The sequence below is a fragment of the Chenopodium quinoa genome, unplaced genomic scaffold (genome assembly GCF_001683475.1).
Source record: "Chenopodium quinoa cultivar QQ74 unplaced genomic scaffold, ASM168347v1, whole genome shotgun sequence".
In the NCBI taxonomy this organism is placed as follows: Eukaryota; Viridiplantae; Streptophyta; class Magnoliopsida; order Caryophyllales; family Amaranthaceae; genus Chenopodium; species Chenopodium quinoa.
The window spans coordinates 2,140,293-2,159,777 of record NW_018744537.1 but is presented as its reverse complement, the minus strand read 5'-3'; the positions used below and the strand labels follow the sequence as shown (position 1 = coordinate 2,159,777).

Below are 19,485 nucleotides of genomic sequence, written 5' to 3'. Positions count from 1 at the left end.
GATCCCCTTTGACCGCAATATATAGTTGTATCTATTATTACATTCAACGCATGCTTAGCTTTTTAAATTTTTTGGACTTAAAATGATAATGAAGTTATTTTTTTGCCTTAAAAATGTGATTATCTTCTTAAAGCTAAGAATAATTAGCTATGTTGGGTGACTAAATGGAATAAACCAGCTATGTTGGGTGACTAATTAATCCAAACAAATTTATCAGAGAGGCCCCGGTGGAAGGCCAAAAATATCCAGACCTTAAATTTTTAAGCTCGAATCATAACATTACACATTTATTTCATAACTCACAATTTATCTATTACAAATCTAAAATGGTATGTATTTTTAAATTATATTATTTTTGTACATATATTATACATACATTATACATGTACCGTAATATGTTGTTTGCACCTATTGACCCATATAAATTTGTGTAAATTAAATTTCTAGATCAAACTCGTATATTGTTTTCTTATAGTGATTAATTAGTAAAAGCGGTGCATTGATAGAAGTAGGGTGTATGTATAAATTTCCCCAAATGAGTAGACCATGAAACTAAGGGAGTTTGAAGAATGGCAAAAAAGAAGAAGCTAAAAAGTGCTATTGGAGCATTTGAGGTATTTAAATCTAACGAACCCCAACTTCTATTTTTTTCTTTCTAATTATTTTATTTTTTCATACGTATTATATTTTAATAATTGTTTTTTAAATAAGTTCTCAGTTAAATGTATGCATGCCCAAAATCAGATTGTTAATTGATAAGAAGCACAACAATAATATACTAGCACATTGCATGGCATCAAAAAAATCACTCGATTTATTATTTTGCTAATTTTTTTAGAGGGAATTTTTCAATATTAATCCATAAAATAAAGGTTCGGTTTTAATTTTAGTTTTAAATGTACTTAAACAATTATGTGCTACTACGCTACCCCGACCCTGATTGAAAATCCCGGATCTACCACTAGCCGTGGTACATGAGTAAGCTATTAATACTTAGGGGTGAGCAAAAATTCAGGGTACCCTGACTTGGAATTGAAACCTGCTCGGAACCGCAGGTTCCAAAATCGGAACCTGTAGATCAGGTTTCGGTTCCGGGTAATAAAATTGGGAACCTGTTGCAACAGGTTCCAGTTCCGGGTAATAAAATTTTGGACCCGGAACCTATAGGGTACCCTGTTAGTACAGGTTTTATGTAGGGTACACAAAATCGAAACCTATCATTTAAGCCCAAATATAAAGCCCTATATCAAAATTGTATAAAAGTCGTCACTTACCTCTCTCCCTCCTCTTATTCATTTTTCATCTTACTCTTAAAGGTTTAATTAATGGTATTAATATAAGTATTTGTAATATTTTATTAAATATCCTTGACAATCAATGTTGGTTTGTTTTATTTGTAGTACTGTATTAAAGTTGTAAGCTTTTATTGTGAACATCCATTTTTATAAAAAAAAAATTTGTAACAATTTATCAAGTAGCTATTAAGCTTACTTTGAAAGACAGGGTACCCTGTTCCAGAATCGAAACCTGCAGGTTTCGGTTCCGGTTCCCAATTTTTATGAACCTGTTGAACAGGTTCCGATTCCTATTTTTCAAGAACCTGTTGCAACAGGTTCTGATTTCGGTTCCGGATCCTGAGATGTTTACAGGGTACCCTGCTACGCTCACCCCATTCTTAGTTCTTTAGGAGATAAGCACATACTTCGTATGATATAGGCATAAACATAAGATATACCAGTAGTTATTAGGCTAGTGGGGTATATTTACGGCATAAGGTACTAATTAATTTAAAAAGATAAATATCATATGGAATTATGAAGGCAACATTAAATTGTTATTACCATAAATTAAATAATTAAATAAAAGAACATACATTAAGTCGTCTATGGAAATTGCAAGGCCAGCATGTCATAGTATTAGTTACAACCTCCATATAATTATGTGGAACAAAATGATGAATATTTAAATATTAATCACAAAATGCATGAGTACAAGGTTTCGTCAAAAAAATGCATGGGTAGGTTGTCAGCTAGGTTGAGGAGCTAGCGCACCAACCTAAGCTTCTATAAATAACAAAGATAATGAAGGCAATTAAAGCAGTGTTTAGCTAATTATAATCTAAATACAATTAAGAGACTATTTATTTGGGTTCGAGTTAAAATGATGAAGGTCTCGCCCAAATTCTTTGTTCATGCTATTTTAGTAATGATAGTCATGTGGTGTGCTGCAACAGGTTACTAAAATAAAATTCTTTAAATTTATATGTATTATGTATATAATATTGTTTAATAATAGAAATGTTTTAAAAAAATCAAAAAAAAAAATCCAACTTTTCAATCAGCCAATTACCATGTACAAGTGTACAACTATCTAAAATCTTTCTTCCTCAATTCTACACAATCTATATTTCGTGCATATCATTAGCTCAGGTACCTTATAGTTTCATCTCATTTATTAATTTGTAATTTTTGCATTCAATTCATGAATAAATTAAAATGTATTATACATGCTACATGCATTAGACACGCACTTTTTATAAACGAACTGCGTATAATTAGTTCTTTTATTTTTATTTAGTTATTTTTCATATTCATGTAGCTCCAGCACTTGGAAACCAGAAACAACATTCTAATATATTAGAGACTTTTGGGGGCGAAAACAAGAGAATTGCAACAATAGTCTCGTCGCCTTCTATGGAAAACGATTTGATGTGTGCAGCCGTAGGCGCGTATTGTAACCCTACATTCGGACCTAGTTGTTGCCCGGGTAGCACATGCGCAAATCCTGTACCTCTTACAGGTGGTGTGTGTGTGCAGCAGCAACTGGTAAACCTATGATTAAGGTATAATCTGCGCGATTATATATATGTTCAACTGTTATATACGGAAGCTAAATCAGGCCAAGTTATTGTATAAGAATTGCCATGAAGGTTGTAATATACAGTAATTGATGAATTGTTGTTATCGTGTGATTGAATTGGTTGGTGAATAATTAATGAGTATAAGTGGATTTATGCAAATCAAGTTTGTATAGTTTTTTTTTTTTTTTTTTTTTTTTTACAAGTGCGTATGATCTCAATTTGACACACCTTATTACTGACATCCCTAGGCAAATTTGAGTTGCCATTTTTCCGACTTTCCCCCAATTGGAAACTGCTAATCCAAATGGCAGATGACGTGGACATGGACGCGGTAAATTGGGAAATTATAAAAGAGTACATAATCGTTTTTTATGGAATTGCAACTTTTCTTAGCATTTGAGGGAATGCGTTTAATTAAATAAAGTCTCGTTTCACCATCATCTACTATTTCTTTCACTTTTAATAAACCAAATCTCATATCTAATTCTTTATTATTTACTTTTTTTCAAAGTATTTTTTTTTATTACTTACTTTAATCCATTAAATCTCACTATCTTGTTTATTTATTTAAATTTTAATCAACCAATAATCCTCTATGAACCCATCTTACTTTTTTTATTCAATCACAGCGAGACTTTTATTTAGAGATGATGGAGGGATCGAAGTACAATTCACAGCTTCTGACCTGGCATTGAATGAGACACAACCTTAGCCCTTAGGAAATTTGATGATGTCCATCACCGATGAGTTTGTTAGAGATATTGGATTAAGAAAGTATATTTGTATATGATATAATTTCCTTATATAATTTTCATACTGGTATTATAAAATTAATATTTTTTCATTATTTGATAAGATATGATTTGCTAATAAATATTTATATTACACTAAATCATATCTTTAGGATTTATGGTAAGATTGGTTTTAGGAGATTGTTTCACATTTTATGTTATTATCTTTGATTTTGTATAAATACTCTATCTATTGATAAATAACCAAGTTATACTATTAACATTTACCCTATATTTGTCATATAAATGAATTATAAACAAGCTATGCTTAAACTTGTGATTGTTAAATCTTATGATTGAGGACGTAGCTAGATTGATCCATTTGCTCCCTCCCTTCGTTTTACTTGTTAGATTTTTTTTATGGTCTCTAAACCACATCTTAGAATGTGATTTTTTCCAACTCTATTTATGAATTAATTTTAAAATACAACATCCCTACATGATTATATTATTTTTATTTATTTTTTTATTTTTTTGACAGGATATGATTATATTATATTTTTATAGCTCACTTAGTGATAATTTAAGAAAAATTTAAGATATTACTCACAAAAGTGTAATGGGGCAATGAGGACAAACAGAGTATATAGTATACAAAAGGGGCAACATGTGTGTATAGAGTACCTCAAACTTAACGGCGGCACTAGTAGTGATATGAGATTGGACCTCGTTATATTTGATTTTTTTTTTTTTTTTACCTTTCGGCTTGAAATAAGATTAAAATCACTCAATATATATATAAATAATTAAATTCTAAATTCGGTCATGTTCTCTTCACCTATACCTAATAGTATTTTGTAAAGATGATTTACGTTCAGCTCATATACAATTTAAAATAAATTAAGTTTAACAAAAATAAGTTAGGTAAAAATAAGTATTGATGCATAAAAATCAAGTAATTCTAATTTTAAATAAAGAATAGAGTCCTTAATACTAAGCAAGTGATAAAATTTAAATATGTTACTTATTTTATACTTTAATTTATAAATCAAGAAAATATAAAACTCTGTAAAATATCGATCAAAGAAACCACGCAACTTTATTGTCAAATAAAAAAAAAAAAAAAAAAAAAAAAAAAAAGCAACCACGCAACTACATGCTGACCTATTGTCCACCAAACTATCCTCCTCTCACTCTACTCCTATTTTAGTAATTAGCATTAAATTATTTTCCTTGTTTAGTAATTAGCATTAAATTATTTTCCATGGTCTCCAAGCATTTTAATAAAAATATAATACGGAGTATTATTTAATTTTATTTACAGAGCTTGGCCTCCAAGTATTTGCTTAAATTAACTTTCTAAAAATCTTATCATATATTCCCCTAAAAATTTTCTTAGTTTTAGGTTTCCACAAAAATATGACTTCGTGCCTCCTTACTATGGCGGTTTAGCACACACTACTATATATACAAGTTGTTTCTTCATATTTTCAGTGAAAAATACAGTTACTAGCTAAATTTTCCTCCCTTTTCTTTTCCTCCAATTTCTACCCTTTCCACCCAAGTCTCTCCGATATTTTTAAAAATCGGAGAGGATATCGTCACTAGAAAAACCCTAAAAAATTCCTATCCCGGCTTAAACCATGGAAACTACATTTAATGCAGGGTCTATATTCGGGTACTATGCCTCTTTTTCGGCTTTTTTAACACTAGGCCAACAATCTTACAATCAATTTGTCCCTCAACAAATACGTGAATACATTAATGAGAAAGTTATGAAGTGGTTCGCGAAACCATCAATTTTGGACCCCAAATTTTTTACATTAGTCGTTCGAGAGTGCTACAAAGACAAAGGCTACGAATGTAGCAACGGTGTCTACAAGGCTTTTGAAGCATACCTTGCCGACAAGCTCAAGCCTTTATCGACACAACTCGAGGGATGTCGTAGGGACAAGCACTACGGGCACGAAGTGTACTACCACCTATCGCAAGGGGAAGAGTATGTTGAGTATGTAAAATTAGACAAAAACAATGAGATGTAAAACTACATTGGGAGTTTTCTTGCAAAAATGAGAAAGGAGAGGAGATTAACGCCTCTAATGTCCATAAATCCTTTTTGTTGAGTTTCGATCCTCAATACAAGGATATAATTCTCGATAGCTATATTCCCTCGGTCGTGATGAAGAGTTAGGACACCATGATCGAGATGAGGAAGGTTATTTATCTGTACACGTATCAAGGCGGGATGTCATCGAGGCATTGGCACCCCGTGTCGTTTAAACATCCCTTCTCATTCGATGCTTTGGCGTTGGATCCGGAGTTGAAGAAGTCGGTAGATGATCTCGATATGTTTACAAGGAGGAAGGAGTTTTATAAAAAGATTGGGAGAGCTTGGAAGCGAGGGTACTTGCTGTATGGACCTCCCGGGACTGGCAAATCTAGCTTGATTGCAGCTATCACGAATTACCTGAAGTTTAGTATCTACGACTTACAGCTTTCTGGCATCGAAAAAGATACTACCTTAAGGAATTTGATGATGTCCATTGCCAATAAGTCTATACTTGTGATCGAGGATATCGACTGTGCCACAGGTTTGTCGAAGAATGCTCCTCTTACAAGGGAAAATCATGAGTACAACGGTTATACTTCTGATGAGTACGATTCCGATGGATACGATAATGATGATAACATTAAAGTTCAACCAGGAGGTGAGCCTAATTCCAATGATGTAGCCGAAGTTGGCAACTCTTCATCGCTTTCAGGGCTATTGAACTTTATCGATGGATTGTGGTCTAGTTGTGGAGACGAGCGGATCATCATCTTGACAACGAATTATAAGGAAAGGTTAGACCCGGCTTTGTTGCGTGCAGGACGTATGGATATGCACATTCACATGTCTTACTTGAGAATGCCGGGGTTCCGGATCCTGGCTTCCAACTACCTTGGACTGTCAGGGGAGCATCCTCTGTTTTCGAAGATTGAGGAACTGCTCAATACAACAGACGTGAGTCCTGCTGAAGCTGCGGAGGAGCTTATAAGGAGTGAAGATCCTGATATCGCCCTTTCCGGAGTTGTTAAAATGTTAAAGCAGAAGAAATCAGATCAAAGCTCTCAAAAACAGAAGAAAAGAAAGAAGAAAAACAAGAAGGGTAGAAATGCAATGAAAAGGGAGAAAGTAGATGCAAATGTAAATAATAATGGTGAATTAACTAGTCAAGTAGTGGAGGGTTGAATTACGCGGCATTATTGTAATTTAATTCATTGAAATATGCCTAATAAAATTAGATTTCAGCAGAAATTTGATTTTCCGAGGTAGTATATACAAGTAATGACTAGATTCGATACAGTAATTCATGAGAATGAACCTCAAATCTACTACCAAAGCCGCCAAAAGAATGAAACAGCAACAAATGTGCAGATATTTATTGTAAAGAGTAACTCAGAAACAGAACACTAACAGAGATGACCATATTTTCGGATATTTATCTGTACAGAGTAACTCTGAAACAGAACACTAACAGAGATGACCAAATTTTCGACTTTTTAAACAGCAAAAGCATGGACTGTATGAACATTTAGACTATCAGAGACATTATTGATAAAATTCTTTGTTAATTAAATCAAGATCTACTGTATTGGGGACTAATCAAAATCAATCAAATAACACCGCACTTTTTTCCCAGAAATGCATTCACATTAACTCATCTGACTCAAGTATTACACCAGGCGCTCTGTAAATATGATACTTGTGTATTGTGTCGCTAAAACACAACTAGTTTATTAGAATTGGTAATAAAAATGACCATTGATTTTTACTTTATCTTATATACCAGACTTTCAGTTGATTATATGTCACTCCTTACCCAAAATCTTTTCTAAGCACAGTGCACGTAGATCTTAGGCGCTCGCTCTCTTATGCTTCTCAGCATTGAGAGACTTGTGGTGCTCTGTTTTTCCTCTGCCTCAACAAGGTCTTCATATAGTTAAAGAAATTTTATAGTTTTAGGTTTGTTGAAAAATCATAAAATCAAGTTAAGGACAGAATCATGAGTTTGTCAATATGTTCTGTTTCTTGGACTTCCATTTCAAGGTAAATCATTTCCAATGTAAAAATTATGAACTAAATGAATCAACATAAAACAGATCTAACGAACGCCTAATACAGAGAAGTTTGATCATTATCATAGGACATAGATGAATCTTCCCCCATCTACATAAACAAACTTTAAACTATCATGAAGACCATTGAAACTAATTTTGTCTACCGAAATCCTAAATAGAGACCAAAGACCCAAAAGCCCCACCAATGACAATACCTAGAGAAGAAAGGGAAGGGGGAGAGTAAATACAAACATTCCATCTCACTTCTTTTTTTTCTGTGGCGGTTGCTGCTTTTCATCATCATCGTCTTCTTCTTCATCGTCATCATCTTCATCGTCATCATCACCATCGTCATCATCGGAGTCGTCGTCATCGTCATCGTCATCATCATCACTACTGCCCGCACCACCGTTTGCCATATCCTCTTCAGGATCTCCATCATCATCACTCTCCTCACCTCCTGAAAAGTCCTCATCATCATCGTCGTCATCATCACCACCATCACCATCATCATCATCATCATCTTCATCATCGTTTTCTGAATCACTGGCATCTTTGGCCTCACCTTCAGCTTTCGTTACTTCATAAACGTCAGACAAAGAAATCCTGCCAATTCAGAGTAATCACCAGTCAACTAATATTCCACACAATACAACAGAAATTGAAAGAATGTGAAAGGTAAGTAAATACCATTTATTCTTGAAAAGATCATTGTCTGCAAGATGTTCTGCAGTCTGTAATGGTAAAGTAAGACAGGAGAATAATCAGATCAAAGTGAGGAACTAAAAGAAAGAAGCCCGTCACAAAAAAATAAAAATAAAAAAGTAAAAAAAAATGATAAAGAAACAGTAAAACTGGTGAGGATTATAGGAGAACAAGCTCATTAAAAGAAGTCATTTGGCCATCAGAAGCAGGTCGGACTACAGCTACTCAAAAAGGTATTTTGCTTTAACTACAAAAGGGTTATAGCAAAGGCAATATGTTTGCTGAAGACATGAGCACATGACACAAAACCAAGATCTGATCCTTGTAATAATACTGATACAAAAGCATGAAACAAATTTCTATCAAGTCCTCACTATTAAGCTTCAGATACATATACTGATATACAATGTACACAATAAAGTTCCCGATGCAATCAATCAATCAAATATCTGAGACACAATTGAAGGACTTGATGGTAGGCCAAGTCGCTATTCGTACATAATTCACTATACTTACATAGCTTAGTGCCTAAAGAAGGGGGGAGGGCCGGAGGGGGGGTGGGGGGGAATCAATAGTCCAAGTCAACAAGACCAACAAAAAGTGAAACATGCTAAAACATTATGCTTCTCAGAACTGTACACTAAATAAAGTAAAAACAATCTCTCAACTCGAATATAAACTAAACCAAAGCACACTAGCCAGTGCATCCACCAACATCTCAATTATGTAAGTGTTTCTCTCCCAAAAATTGATCTCTATCATATAAAATGAACACCCGAAATTGGACACATATTATAGGAAGTTCATCAAAGCCAAAGCACACCGGCCAGTGCATTCACCTACATCTTAAATTTTCCCATATAATATATATAAATACATCTTATATGTCTAAGAACCAAGATGCAAAAAACCGATTAAACCTAAATATAACGGCCCAAATGCAACATGACAAGACTAGCAAACACCATCATTGCCAAATCAAAACTGCACAATTGGGAAAATTACAGTGAGCCCCTCTTCAGGAACATCAGTCAAAGGTCAAATCATTGTAAATTAAGTCCATAAACTTAACAAAGCGTCAAAAATCTTCGCACAAAAGTCAGCTACTATAATTGATAACAATTCAATAATGACCATTTTAATCCAAAATTAGAACCCAATTCTGAAATTAAAAATAAACCCACTTGCAAGTACTTACTATAAATACAAATTCAACAACAAAAGACCCTTAAAAACACAACTAAGTTCACAAAATTGAAACATTTTATTCATAATACTTAACAAAGCATTGAACTTTTTCACCCAAATGCCAACTGCAAACAGTAAATAAGCAGGTAGAACATCAAACACAAAATTGAAACCAATTCCACATTTTCCTTAATCACAAAAATCCACTAAACCCAAAAAAGAACTCAGTTCTGAAATTAAAAGACACCCATTTGCAATTACTCACTCTAATCAGAAACCCACATCAAAATTTACCCAAATTCTAGCAATTATTAATAAGAAATTGAAAAAGGATTGAGAAAATTACCAAACAAAGGAGAAGAAATCTCTGGAGAAAGGCAAGAGATTGAAGAGAAGCAAGAACAAGTTCAACCTTGAGAAAATCCATTAAAGAGGAGACAGAAGCCTCCATTGAAGCAGAGCAACTGAGAAGCAACTGTGTGTCCATATTGAAGTGGAGTGAAAGAGAGAAAAAGAGACAAGGATTGAGATTGGTCAAAGGGAAAGAAAGTGAGACTAGGGAAGAGTTAATATTCAGGAGAATTCAGGGTTTTTAGGGTTTTAAGATTGTCTGGGCCGGGTCAACTATATCTACAGTGATTGGCTAATGGCATGTGTCATAGACTCATCGTATCAAATTTGTTTTTGTTTCTCATTTTTTGTAAGAAGTGATTGCTACATCGCCCAAGTGGATAACTAGATACTCCCTCAATTTCCTTTTGTTCTTTACGTTTGGAATTATGCGTGATTGTTAAGATTTTATGTAAAATTAAAATAAATTGACATAAATCAATCATTGACAGTACAATTATAGTTAAAAAAAAAAGGAATATTATACATGTGGGTAAAAAAAGTAGGAAGAAAGTAGAAGAGAGATGAGAGAAAAAGTAATAATGAGTATTGAAAACCCATTAAAATATTATAAATAGTACAATTGCACATGAAAAGAGAAGGGTAATTGAGTATTTAAATTGTAAAGCAAGGGTAATTTTGTCCAAAATTAATGACTTAAAAAGGAAAGATCCTAAATGTAAAGAATAAAAAAGAACACCCTAAATGGAAACGTAAAAAACAAAAGGGAACGGAGGGAGTAATACATATTCTCTCTATATTTTATTATTTGCTTCATTTATTCATGTGTGTAGTTCACCTTGTGACTTTGAAGTCACAAGTTCGAGCTTCACTAACTACAAAAATGCTTGGGAGTAGGGGGATTTCCCTGCCTTCACCTTTCTACTCTCAAACGTTGACCTGTGATTTTAGTAGGAATAGTGGAAAGTAATAAAATATAATGAAAGTGGGGGGTTAGTTGAAAGCTAAAAAATCTGAAAAAATAAAATTGAGTATAAGTGAGGAGGGGAGTGAATATGAAAAATATTATAATATGTGAGAGGACCACTAGTGGAGTGGAAAATAGTAAAATATTACTAAAAGTTTACAAAAAAAGAAATTGAGCAAGTAATTAAAAAAAAGGTCGCAAAGAAAAGTTGAGTAATTAATAAAATACGGAGGGAATAATATTTTAGATACACTTTGTGCTCCCGCAACGAATACGGAGGGATCAATAATTAAGCGTGTATGAGTCGTAAGGTTGTTTTTTATTTTTTATTATCTATATATATATATATAATATTTTAATAATACATAGCAATACATGACATTTACCGTACATAGCGAAATATATCATGTATTGTAGACTCTTTATTTGTGCAAACAACGAATGTAAAGAAATTCTAAAAACGGGAAGTAACACTCTTAATTGGTTAGAAATAACATGATAATGAACAAATCAAAGTAGCATGACAAATTGACAATCACCGAAACTAGCATTTGAAAATAACACATCTTTTAATTGAACAATTAGTTATTTTTGTTCATTGTCATGCCATTTTTAGTTTATTTTCAAGTCAATTTTTTTTAATATGGTACTATGGGGGGCACAATCTACTACAGAATTACTAAGTCAATTAAAAAAATATATATCCTATTTAATTTATTTTTTTTTAAAAAAAAAAAAATCATTGTTGGGAAGTTTTTTATTAAGGTGGAAAAGTTATACATGGACAAGCTATGTTATTTTTTGTTAATCATCATGCTATTTCAAAGTACAACATTTACCTACACAGCAAAGCCCCTACCAGTAATATGCAAACCATTTATCTGAAATTTTGATAATGAAAATGAACTTATGAACGACATGATCTTATTAAAAATATAAAAATGTAATAGTTAGAAACTCACAATTTTCTCGAAATTTGAAGTGTAACTTCCCTAGTAACAATATACTCAGAGATATAATGTTACAACAAACAATGACAATCTAATGAGCCTATGTATAGTTTTCTTATGTATTTTCTAAAATACAATACATCACAATAAACAAGTTTTGAATCCCTTTTCAAGTTCCTGGCCATCCAAGTTCTTTCCAATGAATACAATTTTGTTGATCCTTGGCTCATCGGGTCCCCATGGGCGATCTGGTGAACCTTGGAATATATCATGAACTCCCTGGAGAAAGGAAGAAATTAACAGCCATCCAGAGATACAGCAAAATAAAAAAAATACAACTAAAGGCGGGATTGGCATCATGGCCATTTATAAATCGCTCAACTTGCAGTCTTGCACAAATCATTTGCACTGAGTCAACAAATCAATAACTAGTTTCGTTAACTGCTGGAGTAAGATTAGATCAAATAAAGAAGCAAATTTTAAAGATTGTGTAACACTGAGAAAACATATTCCACATCATTTATTGGCATCACGTGTTCACATTTCTTGGGCATAGAAACTGCAGCTAGTCCAGTCAAATCATAATCAACACAATTGAATGGCTGATAGAACAGTTAGATTTTAGGGCCACAATTGTTAGCAACTATCAGCCATAAGGAACCATGTTGACAACAATTGTGAAAGTAATAAAGTTCTAAGGAATAATCAATGCAGTTAGATCAATGCCCTGGGAGTGTTGCAGGACTAATATAGAACAGTTAGATTTTAGGGCCCATAATGTATGCATCAGGACTCGAGTTAAAAAAAAATGATTCTTTGACACATTGAGTGGGAAAGATAAATTAAAAATGGGCTGAGCTTAACTACAATTCAGATAAGGGTGAACACTATTAAGCCATTTTGTTGGTATTCCCCAAGATTCAGATATTTCAGAGAAGTTAAGAGTATTCTCTAAAGGGCTTCACCAATTTGACCTTCTAGGCAAGAACTTCTACTCTATATTATTTCGCAATTGATTTCACAGCACTAGCAGTTTCCCTATGCAAACAAGTTGATATATGATTACTATTAGAGAGATTTGTATCGAGGTAGGTCTTTTAACAACAGACCAGGGATTAATTTGCCATGAGCAGAATAATAAATGGATGTAGCCTTTCAAACAGTGTGGAAGGGCTTCATACCTGAAATACAAATCTTTCATCCATACCCTCAACAGACAAAAGACCTTTCATCCTATATATGTCTTCGCTTCTTTCCAGTAATAGAGTACCTAACCACATGTTCGCCTGAAATTTAAGACAGCAGTTCTTAGACAAACTCAAGAGTGAAAAGGCAACCTGAACTGCATTGATAAAATCACAGCAAAGAAGAACGTCAGCATAATGGCTGATAGTTGCTAAACCCACAAATCTAACCTTATCAAGGTCCAGGCTCCCTTCACAAACAATGCTGACAGAAGAAACTCCGGGATCATGAGTGTGATCATGTGAATGATGATCATGATGATGTTCTGCAGTTAGTGACAAAATTGATTCATACAAATGAGACATTGATAAAACCTAATCGATTTCTATTACGTGGAACAGGGGTCCAGGATATTACAAGACTTCATAACAAATAAAGTAATAAATATTATCAACATTTACCATGCTCGTGTTCATGTTTGTGTTCATGCTTGTGTTCATGGTGATGTTCATGGTCATGATTATGATCATGATCATGACAACCATGATCTTCTTTCGAACTTTCTTCTGTTACTGCACTCTCTATCCTGTTAATTATTTGACAAAAATCAGCTTCTAAAAACCAGAATAATCATGCATTTCCAACAGAAATCTTTTTATACCTTCTTGATATGAATTTATTACCCTCAATTCATTTTTCCCTTCTCGAGATCAAGATTTTTAAGAATTTGTACATCTATGAGCCTTAAATGAAACTTTTAAAGCATGATTGTTAAACATTAAGCTCCTACTTATATTCCTAGATATACACCTCACAAGGTTCTCTCCCAACCTCTCCCTGACGTTGACCACTTCCCTCCCACAAACTACCAATGCTACCAGTCACCAGCCATAAATCACTCTCTAACCACACAACTGGCACAACCAATTAGCCACCCGTAAAATATTTTACTTCATGCAGGTTGTTTGGATAGATTAACCTACTTTAAACTGCTTGCATGAGGTATAATGATTAATGACCTATTCTGGAAACTTGCATCAAGTACATAGATATACTTTCAATAGCTTACACTAAGGTCCCCCCCTCCCACACCAACAAAAAAAGAAAAAAGTGTACAATCAGCAAAATAGAATTACTGTGCAAAATAGAATATTATACTCTAAAATTCGAGTCAAAGAATGATATTAGTGCAGGAATCTTTGGATGCATGCAGTACCAAGTTATCACCAAATAAAAACAATTATTGGCGATATTGAAGGGTGTGTTCAGACTTTTTTCTTAGCATACAGTAATTTTTTTATTTTACCAAAATTAGATCTAAAATGGATTTTAATATGCAGAACCATAAATAATCCAAAGTTTTGGACAGAATAAATTCACTGATATATATAATATCAATTAAAAAGGTCAAATTGTGAGTTTGTGACATATGACTATCTAGAGATACTTTAAAATTATAAATATCACTTATCTAAGTCATTTCAAAACATAATCAAGTGGCTAAAAAACTGTAATACTGTATCACACTGTTATTTTACTTCCTTTTGAGAACTTACAATTTAGTTGTCAGATTATGGTGAGATAACTAAAAGTTTGTCAAAATGTGAATGATACTAACTTAAGCCATCTATTTGTGAGGTCTTCCTTCCCCAATCACATAAACGCTTCAATATCCTGCTAGATTATTTGAAATTCCACATATATATATCTAATTAAATATCTCTTGCAGCAATCGCATTGTCAAGATGACTAGAAATTTAACTTCAAAATCATATAAATACCTTTGACTTAACAATCACCACAATACAAAGTTGATGGTATAAACCATTCTTATCATTAAACACTAAGAAAAGTACAAGTTTAAAGAATTCCTTAAATAGTTGGGATTTTTTTTTTAAGAAAAAAAACACATTATTATATGTAAAAATTCAGGGAAAGAGCATCACCTTTCTAAGTCAAAACCTCCAATACCAAGAACATAATCTAGGTCAACATTTCCGAACTGTGTTCGCTTTAAATTAGCCATACGATTAATTTTCTGCAGAAAACAAAATCAACAGTCCCATCATAAGTTTGAAATTTATCTGATAGCAAAAAGATAAAGATAAGGCACTTAAGATGTTATAAAAGAGACAAACCCTTATTCGTTGTATCAAAGAATCAATATCTGGTTCGTTGACAAGATCAGTCTGTGGAACAACTCATAGTTAGAACTTAGAAGAATATTAAAACAAGCAACTAAGCAAGACAAGTGCAAGCTTCAACTATTTTGATATAACAAACAAAAGGCAGATAAAAAATAATGGGGATACACGTGTAAACAAATTTAACACACACTCAAGGAATTATGTTAATTTTTAAAAAGACAATTATACCTTATTCACTATTATACGATCAGCATAGGCAATTTGCTCTATAGCCTCATTTACAACTCCATCAGGCTTAACCTCATCTAAGTGTAACGTCGCATGTTTAGCATCAACCAAAGTGACAACACCATCTAGCTTCACATCATTAAAGATTACATCTTCCGCATAAAATGTTTGAATGATAGGAGCGGGATTTGCTAAGCCTGCAAATCAACACAATCATAATGTAATCAAGAAAAATACATTGCCTAACCCATCATATTGCAAATTAGAAACAGCCACATTTTTTGCAGTGTTTGAAACAACCACTTGACCTATGGATAGGATAAGCATTATTAACTATAATCTTTCTGTACAATTAAAGAAATTTTAATTTTTGCTTCTAAATAATCACCCTTAGGGCTAGCATTCCCACAAATCAAAACATGTAGCATAGGTTCAGTCTTAATCCAAAGGCATAAGTCCTCCCTTTATCCCTCCACCCACCAACCACTAACCGGACATAGATAGTTAACGACTTTGTGGAAAATTGTACAATCACTATAATGCAAATTTTTATATACTTAGTAAATTACAAATACCTGTAGTCTCAATCACAATATGATCAAAATTTCCTCTCTTCTTATCTACTAATTCTCCTATCATCCTCACTAGATCACCCCTCACTGTGCAGCATAAACACCCATTATTGAGCATAATAATGTCTTCAGCTCCAATAGATTTAGCAGCAACCAAGGAACCATCAATGTCTACTTCACCATACTGCCATTCGAAAGGATCATCAGAGGGAAAGAGATCAAAACAAATTAGTACTTGATAGCCCAAAAAGTATCATTTACAAGAAATACTCTTGAACTACCAAAATTGAAGCTGAGTTTCAATTAAGAATATATATTTATTGACATTCATCAGACAGGCATTACACAAAATTGGAATAATTCTATTTCCAAAAAAGATTTTGGTGATTCAAATATCATACATTTAGTATAGCAATCTACAATGAATAGTTGAAAAACATACCTCGTTTTCAATTACTGCAATACGTTTCCCATGATCAGCAGTCAATATGTGGTTCAACAATGTAGTCTGTCAATAAAAATGTAAATCAATTTCAGAAAGAAACCAGACATAGTGAATCCACAAAACAAGACCCGATGTGGAACAATCAAAATCATGATCTAGCTCAAAGCTTCATGCACTACAAGGTAAAACATACCCAAAATTTAACAGGAAAGATACCCAGAATAAAGGTAAGGTAACTAAAGCTTTACAGGAAGGTGATGGTTCACTCCAAACACTATTACCTTACCTTGTTACCTATACACAAAATTTAAAGCCAAAATTTGAAAATCTCGACATACATGTGTTGATCAAATCTTGACAAATAGTTTTGAGAAATAAAATTTCAATGTCTAACTTGTACTCTACATTTTGTACAATATAAAAGGTTAAACATTGTTGTTGAAGACCACTAAAAATTGAAAGTAGGAAGATAAATCATTGATATAGTTACATACATTCCCACTAGTATGAGCCCAAGAAAAAAAAAAAAAAAAAAAAAAAAAAAAGGACCAACAATTTTATATAAAATACTGATTAATAAGATCAATCCATAAATATATATATTAGAAATTTACAATACTATGTTTACATTGAGATAACCATAAATTCCAACATATAAGGTATTTCCTAATCCAATTAGAAGCTAAAATAATAGAACTTCCATAAGACTGATGTATGATAAGATATATTTGACTTTTATTTACTCGATATGGAGTGGCTTATATAAGTATACTTTACTCAAAGGGGCGGCCTTTCATACGATCATATGAATATGGGATGCTTATTAATGACAATGGGGTAGTTTTGAGTACTTTTGACCGTCTTACTATATAATCCTGTCACTAATTAACTAAATTCAAAGTTACAACTTCACACCAAATCTGCTACATGAATGATTAGTTCAACACTGTCATCTCGAAAAACATAATTACTTAAAGACTTACCTATTTTCCATAAAAGGCAATACTTAATAAAACTTTATCTATTCAATCAGCAAAATAACAAATTGAAACTTACAAGTCTATAAATATAAACTTAACCAATTCAACTAGCAAAATAAGCAGATTGAAACAAACTAGAAGTATATTAATTAATTTAAAATTAACCAACCCAATCGCGAGTTAAGCAATAGTACTTCAAGAATCTAAACATACCAATTCAATTAGTAATTTAAGCAATTTAAAACAAATCATTACCATGAAAAATATAAGCCTTAACAAATTCAATTAGCAAAATAATCAAACCGAAACTAAACATAGTACTACATATGTGAATTTAAATTTCACCAATTCAATTAGCAAATTAATCTTAACTTATCCGATTCAATTAGTAATTTTAGCACATTAAAACTAATCAAAACTATGAAAAATATAAGGCTTAACCAATTCAATTAGCAAATTAATCAAACTGATACTGACTAACTATAGTATGTGAATTGAAACTAACTAATATATGAATTTAAACTTAACCAATTCGATTACCAATTTAAGCAAACAAACTAACTAATACTGTAAAATCTAAACTTAACCGATTCAATTAGTAATTTAAGCAAATTAATCAGTACTATGAAAAATATAAGCCTTAACCAATTCAATCAGCAAAACAATTAAACTGAAACTAATTATAGTATGTGAATTTAAACTTCACGAATTTCAATTAATAAATTTAAACTCAAACCAATTCAATTAGCAAATTTAAATAAACTAACAAGTATGTGAATTTGAATTTAAAATTAACCAATTCAATTAGTAAATTAAAACTTAAACAAATACAATAAGAAAAATACTCAATTGAATTACCTTTCCGGAGCCCAAAAATCCGGTAATAATAGTAGCAGGAATACGATTATCCGGAGGAATTTTGGTGACAACATCATCTTCTTCCGTAAACTCCGCAGAAGCCGCCGTCGAGGACGAAGCTGCGACGGAAAAACTGCGGAGATTCCGACGGAATTCCGGCGATTTGGAGGAGAGAGAAAGTGGTGAAAAACGGTGGCGAAGATTGAAGGAGAGAGAATTTGTGGTAGAGTGATAAGGTTTACGGTGAAAAGGGGTGAGAGAAAATTGGGGCTTGCGAAGAGGGTGGTGGAACGTGTGCCTGGTTGCTAGGGTTATGAAGGTTGAAGCTTTGGCAATGTCGATTGAGAGATATGACGCCATTGTTGATAGGAACAAAAACTGATGTGTTTATGAGTTTTATTTGATGGAAGAACCAAGAGTTATTCATCAAGCAAATCCCACATAAAAAACCTTTTTTTTTTTTTATTATTATTATTATTTTTTTACACGGGCAGAAAAATACAAGTTAATAACCCCTTTACTAACATAAGTTGTTTATCATAAGTGTATAAATGTCATTTTTACGAGCTACATATTTACAATGTTAATTTATTTGTAACTAGGCTCCTTTTGTATACTCCCAAAAATAAAAAAAATAAAAATAAAAAATAAATAAATAATTGTAACTCAAAAGTAGCAAATACAGGTAGGAATGCAAGATATAATATAAGCCTACTTTAATTCCTCTTAATTTTTTCTAGTGAAGACTCAAAAGGCCTCAAATTGACAAATTCTAACCAAACTTGACTTTCATCGACTTTTGACAAATAAATCTTTCAATTCTCTAACATGCTAGATATTAAGTAATTAACTAAGCTAACTATCCTCTCCCAAGGATATCTCTTTCAAGATTCTCTTCAATGTTTAAAATAGGTCAACTTAACAACCCCAAACATGCGCAATAAAAGAGTTGTATGTTTGGGGTTGTTTATTTAAAAGACCAAAAATTGATTTTTTAATTTTTTTTAATTTTAAAGTTTCAATTTTAGTAAAATAGTTGAAGAACAAATCGTGCTACAGTATGTGACATCGTCAAAAATCCTATTCGAATAACCGTAGAAGAATAAAATTTAAAAAAAATAAATTGAGGGATTTGGGTGAAATAATGATAGGCTCCATTTTATCCCAAATAAATAAAATTTTAGAAGAGCCGCACAACTACATAATTAAAATAAACA

General features: G+C 32.5%; 2 protein-coding genes, 1 long non-coding RNA gene and 1 pseudogene across 4 annotated transcripts; 2 read left to right on the top strand and 2 right to left on the bottom strand.

Annotated features, from left to right (window-relative positions):
• The first annotated feature begins 2,079 nt into the window (after positions 1 to 2,079).
• Positions 2,080 to 3,019, top strand: LOC110698884. Of its 2 annotated transcripts, none has more exons than XR_002506826.1 (2): positions 2,080 to 2,233; positions 2,599 to 3,019. It is a non-coding gene; the product is annotated as an uncharacterized LOC110698884 (long non-coding RNA). The 2 variants fall into 2 exon arrangements; XR_002506825.1 differs by having other exon boundaries at positions 2,080 to 2,429.
• A 1,114-nt stretch (positions 3,020 to 4,133) lies between these two features.
• Positions 4,134 to 6,877, top strand: LOC110698883 (annotated as a pseudogene).
• Positions 6,878 to 7,642: 765 nt separating this feature from the next.
• Positions 7,643 to 10,354, bottom strand: LOC110698618 (phosphopantothenoylcysteine decarboxylase subunit VHS3-like). The gene is made up of 3 exons (XM_021876084.1): positions 9,932 to 10,354; positions 8,383 to 8,426; positions 7,643 to 8,298 (listed from the first exon to the last, which is right to left on the bottom strand). Exons 1-3 carry the CDS (start codon positions 10,070 to 10,072, stop codon positions 7,953 to 7,955), a joined length of 531 nt encoding a protein of 176 aa, XP_021731776.1. The 5' UTR covers positions 10,073 to 10,354; the 3' UTR covers positions 7,643 to 7,952.
• A 1,445-nt stretch (positions 10,355 to 11,799) lies between these two features.
• On the bottom strand, positions 11,800 to 18,907 carry LOC110698617 (uncharacterized GTP-binding protein YjiA-like). Its single transcript, XM_021876083.1, has 10 exons — positions 18,269 to 18,907; positions 16,428 to 16,493; positions 15,989 to 16,169; positions 15,414 to 15,610; positions 15,177 to 15,227; positions 14,985 to 15,076; positions 13,500 to 13,624; positions 13,269 to 13,363; positions 13,035 to 13,139; positions 11,800 to 12,132 (listed from the first exon to the last, which is right to left on the bottom strand). The coding sequence occupies exons 1-10, from the start codon at positions 18,626 to 18,628 to the stop codon at positions 11,995 to 11,997; spliced, it is 1,410 nt and encodes a 469-aa protein (XP_021731775.1). The 5' UTR covers positions 18,629 to 18,907; the 3' UTR covers positions 11,800 to 11,994.
• Between the last annotated feature and the right edge of the window lie 578 nt (positions 18,908 to 19,485).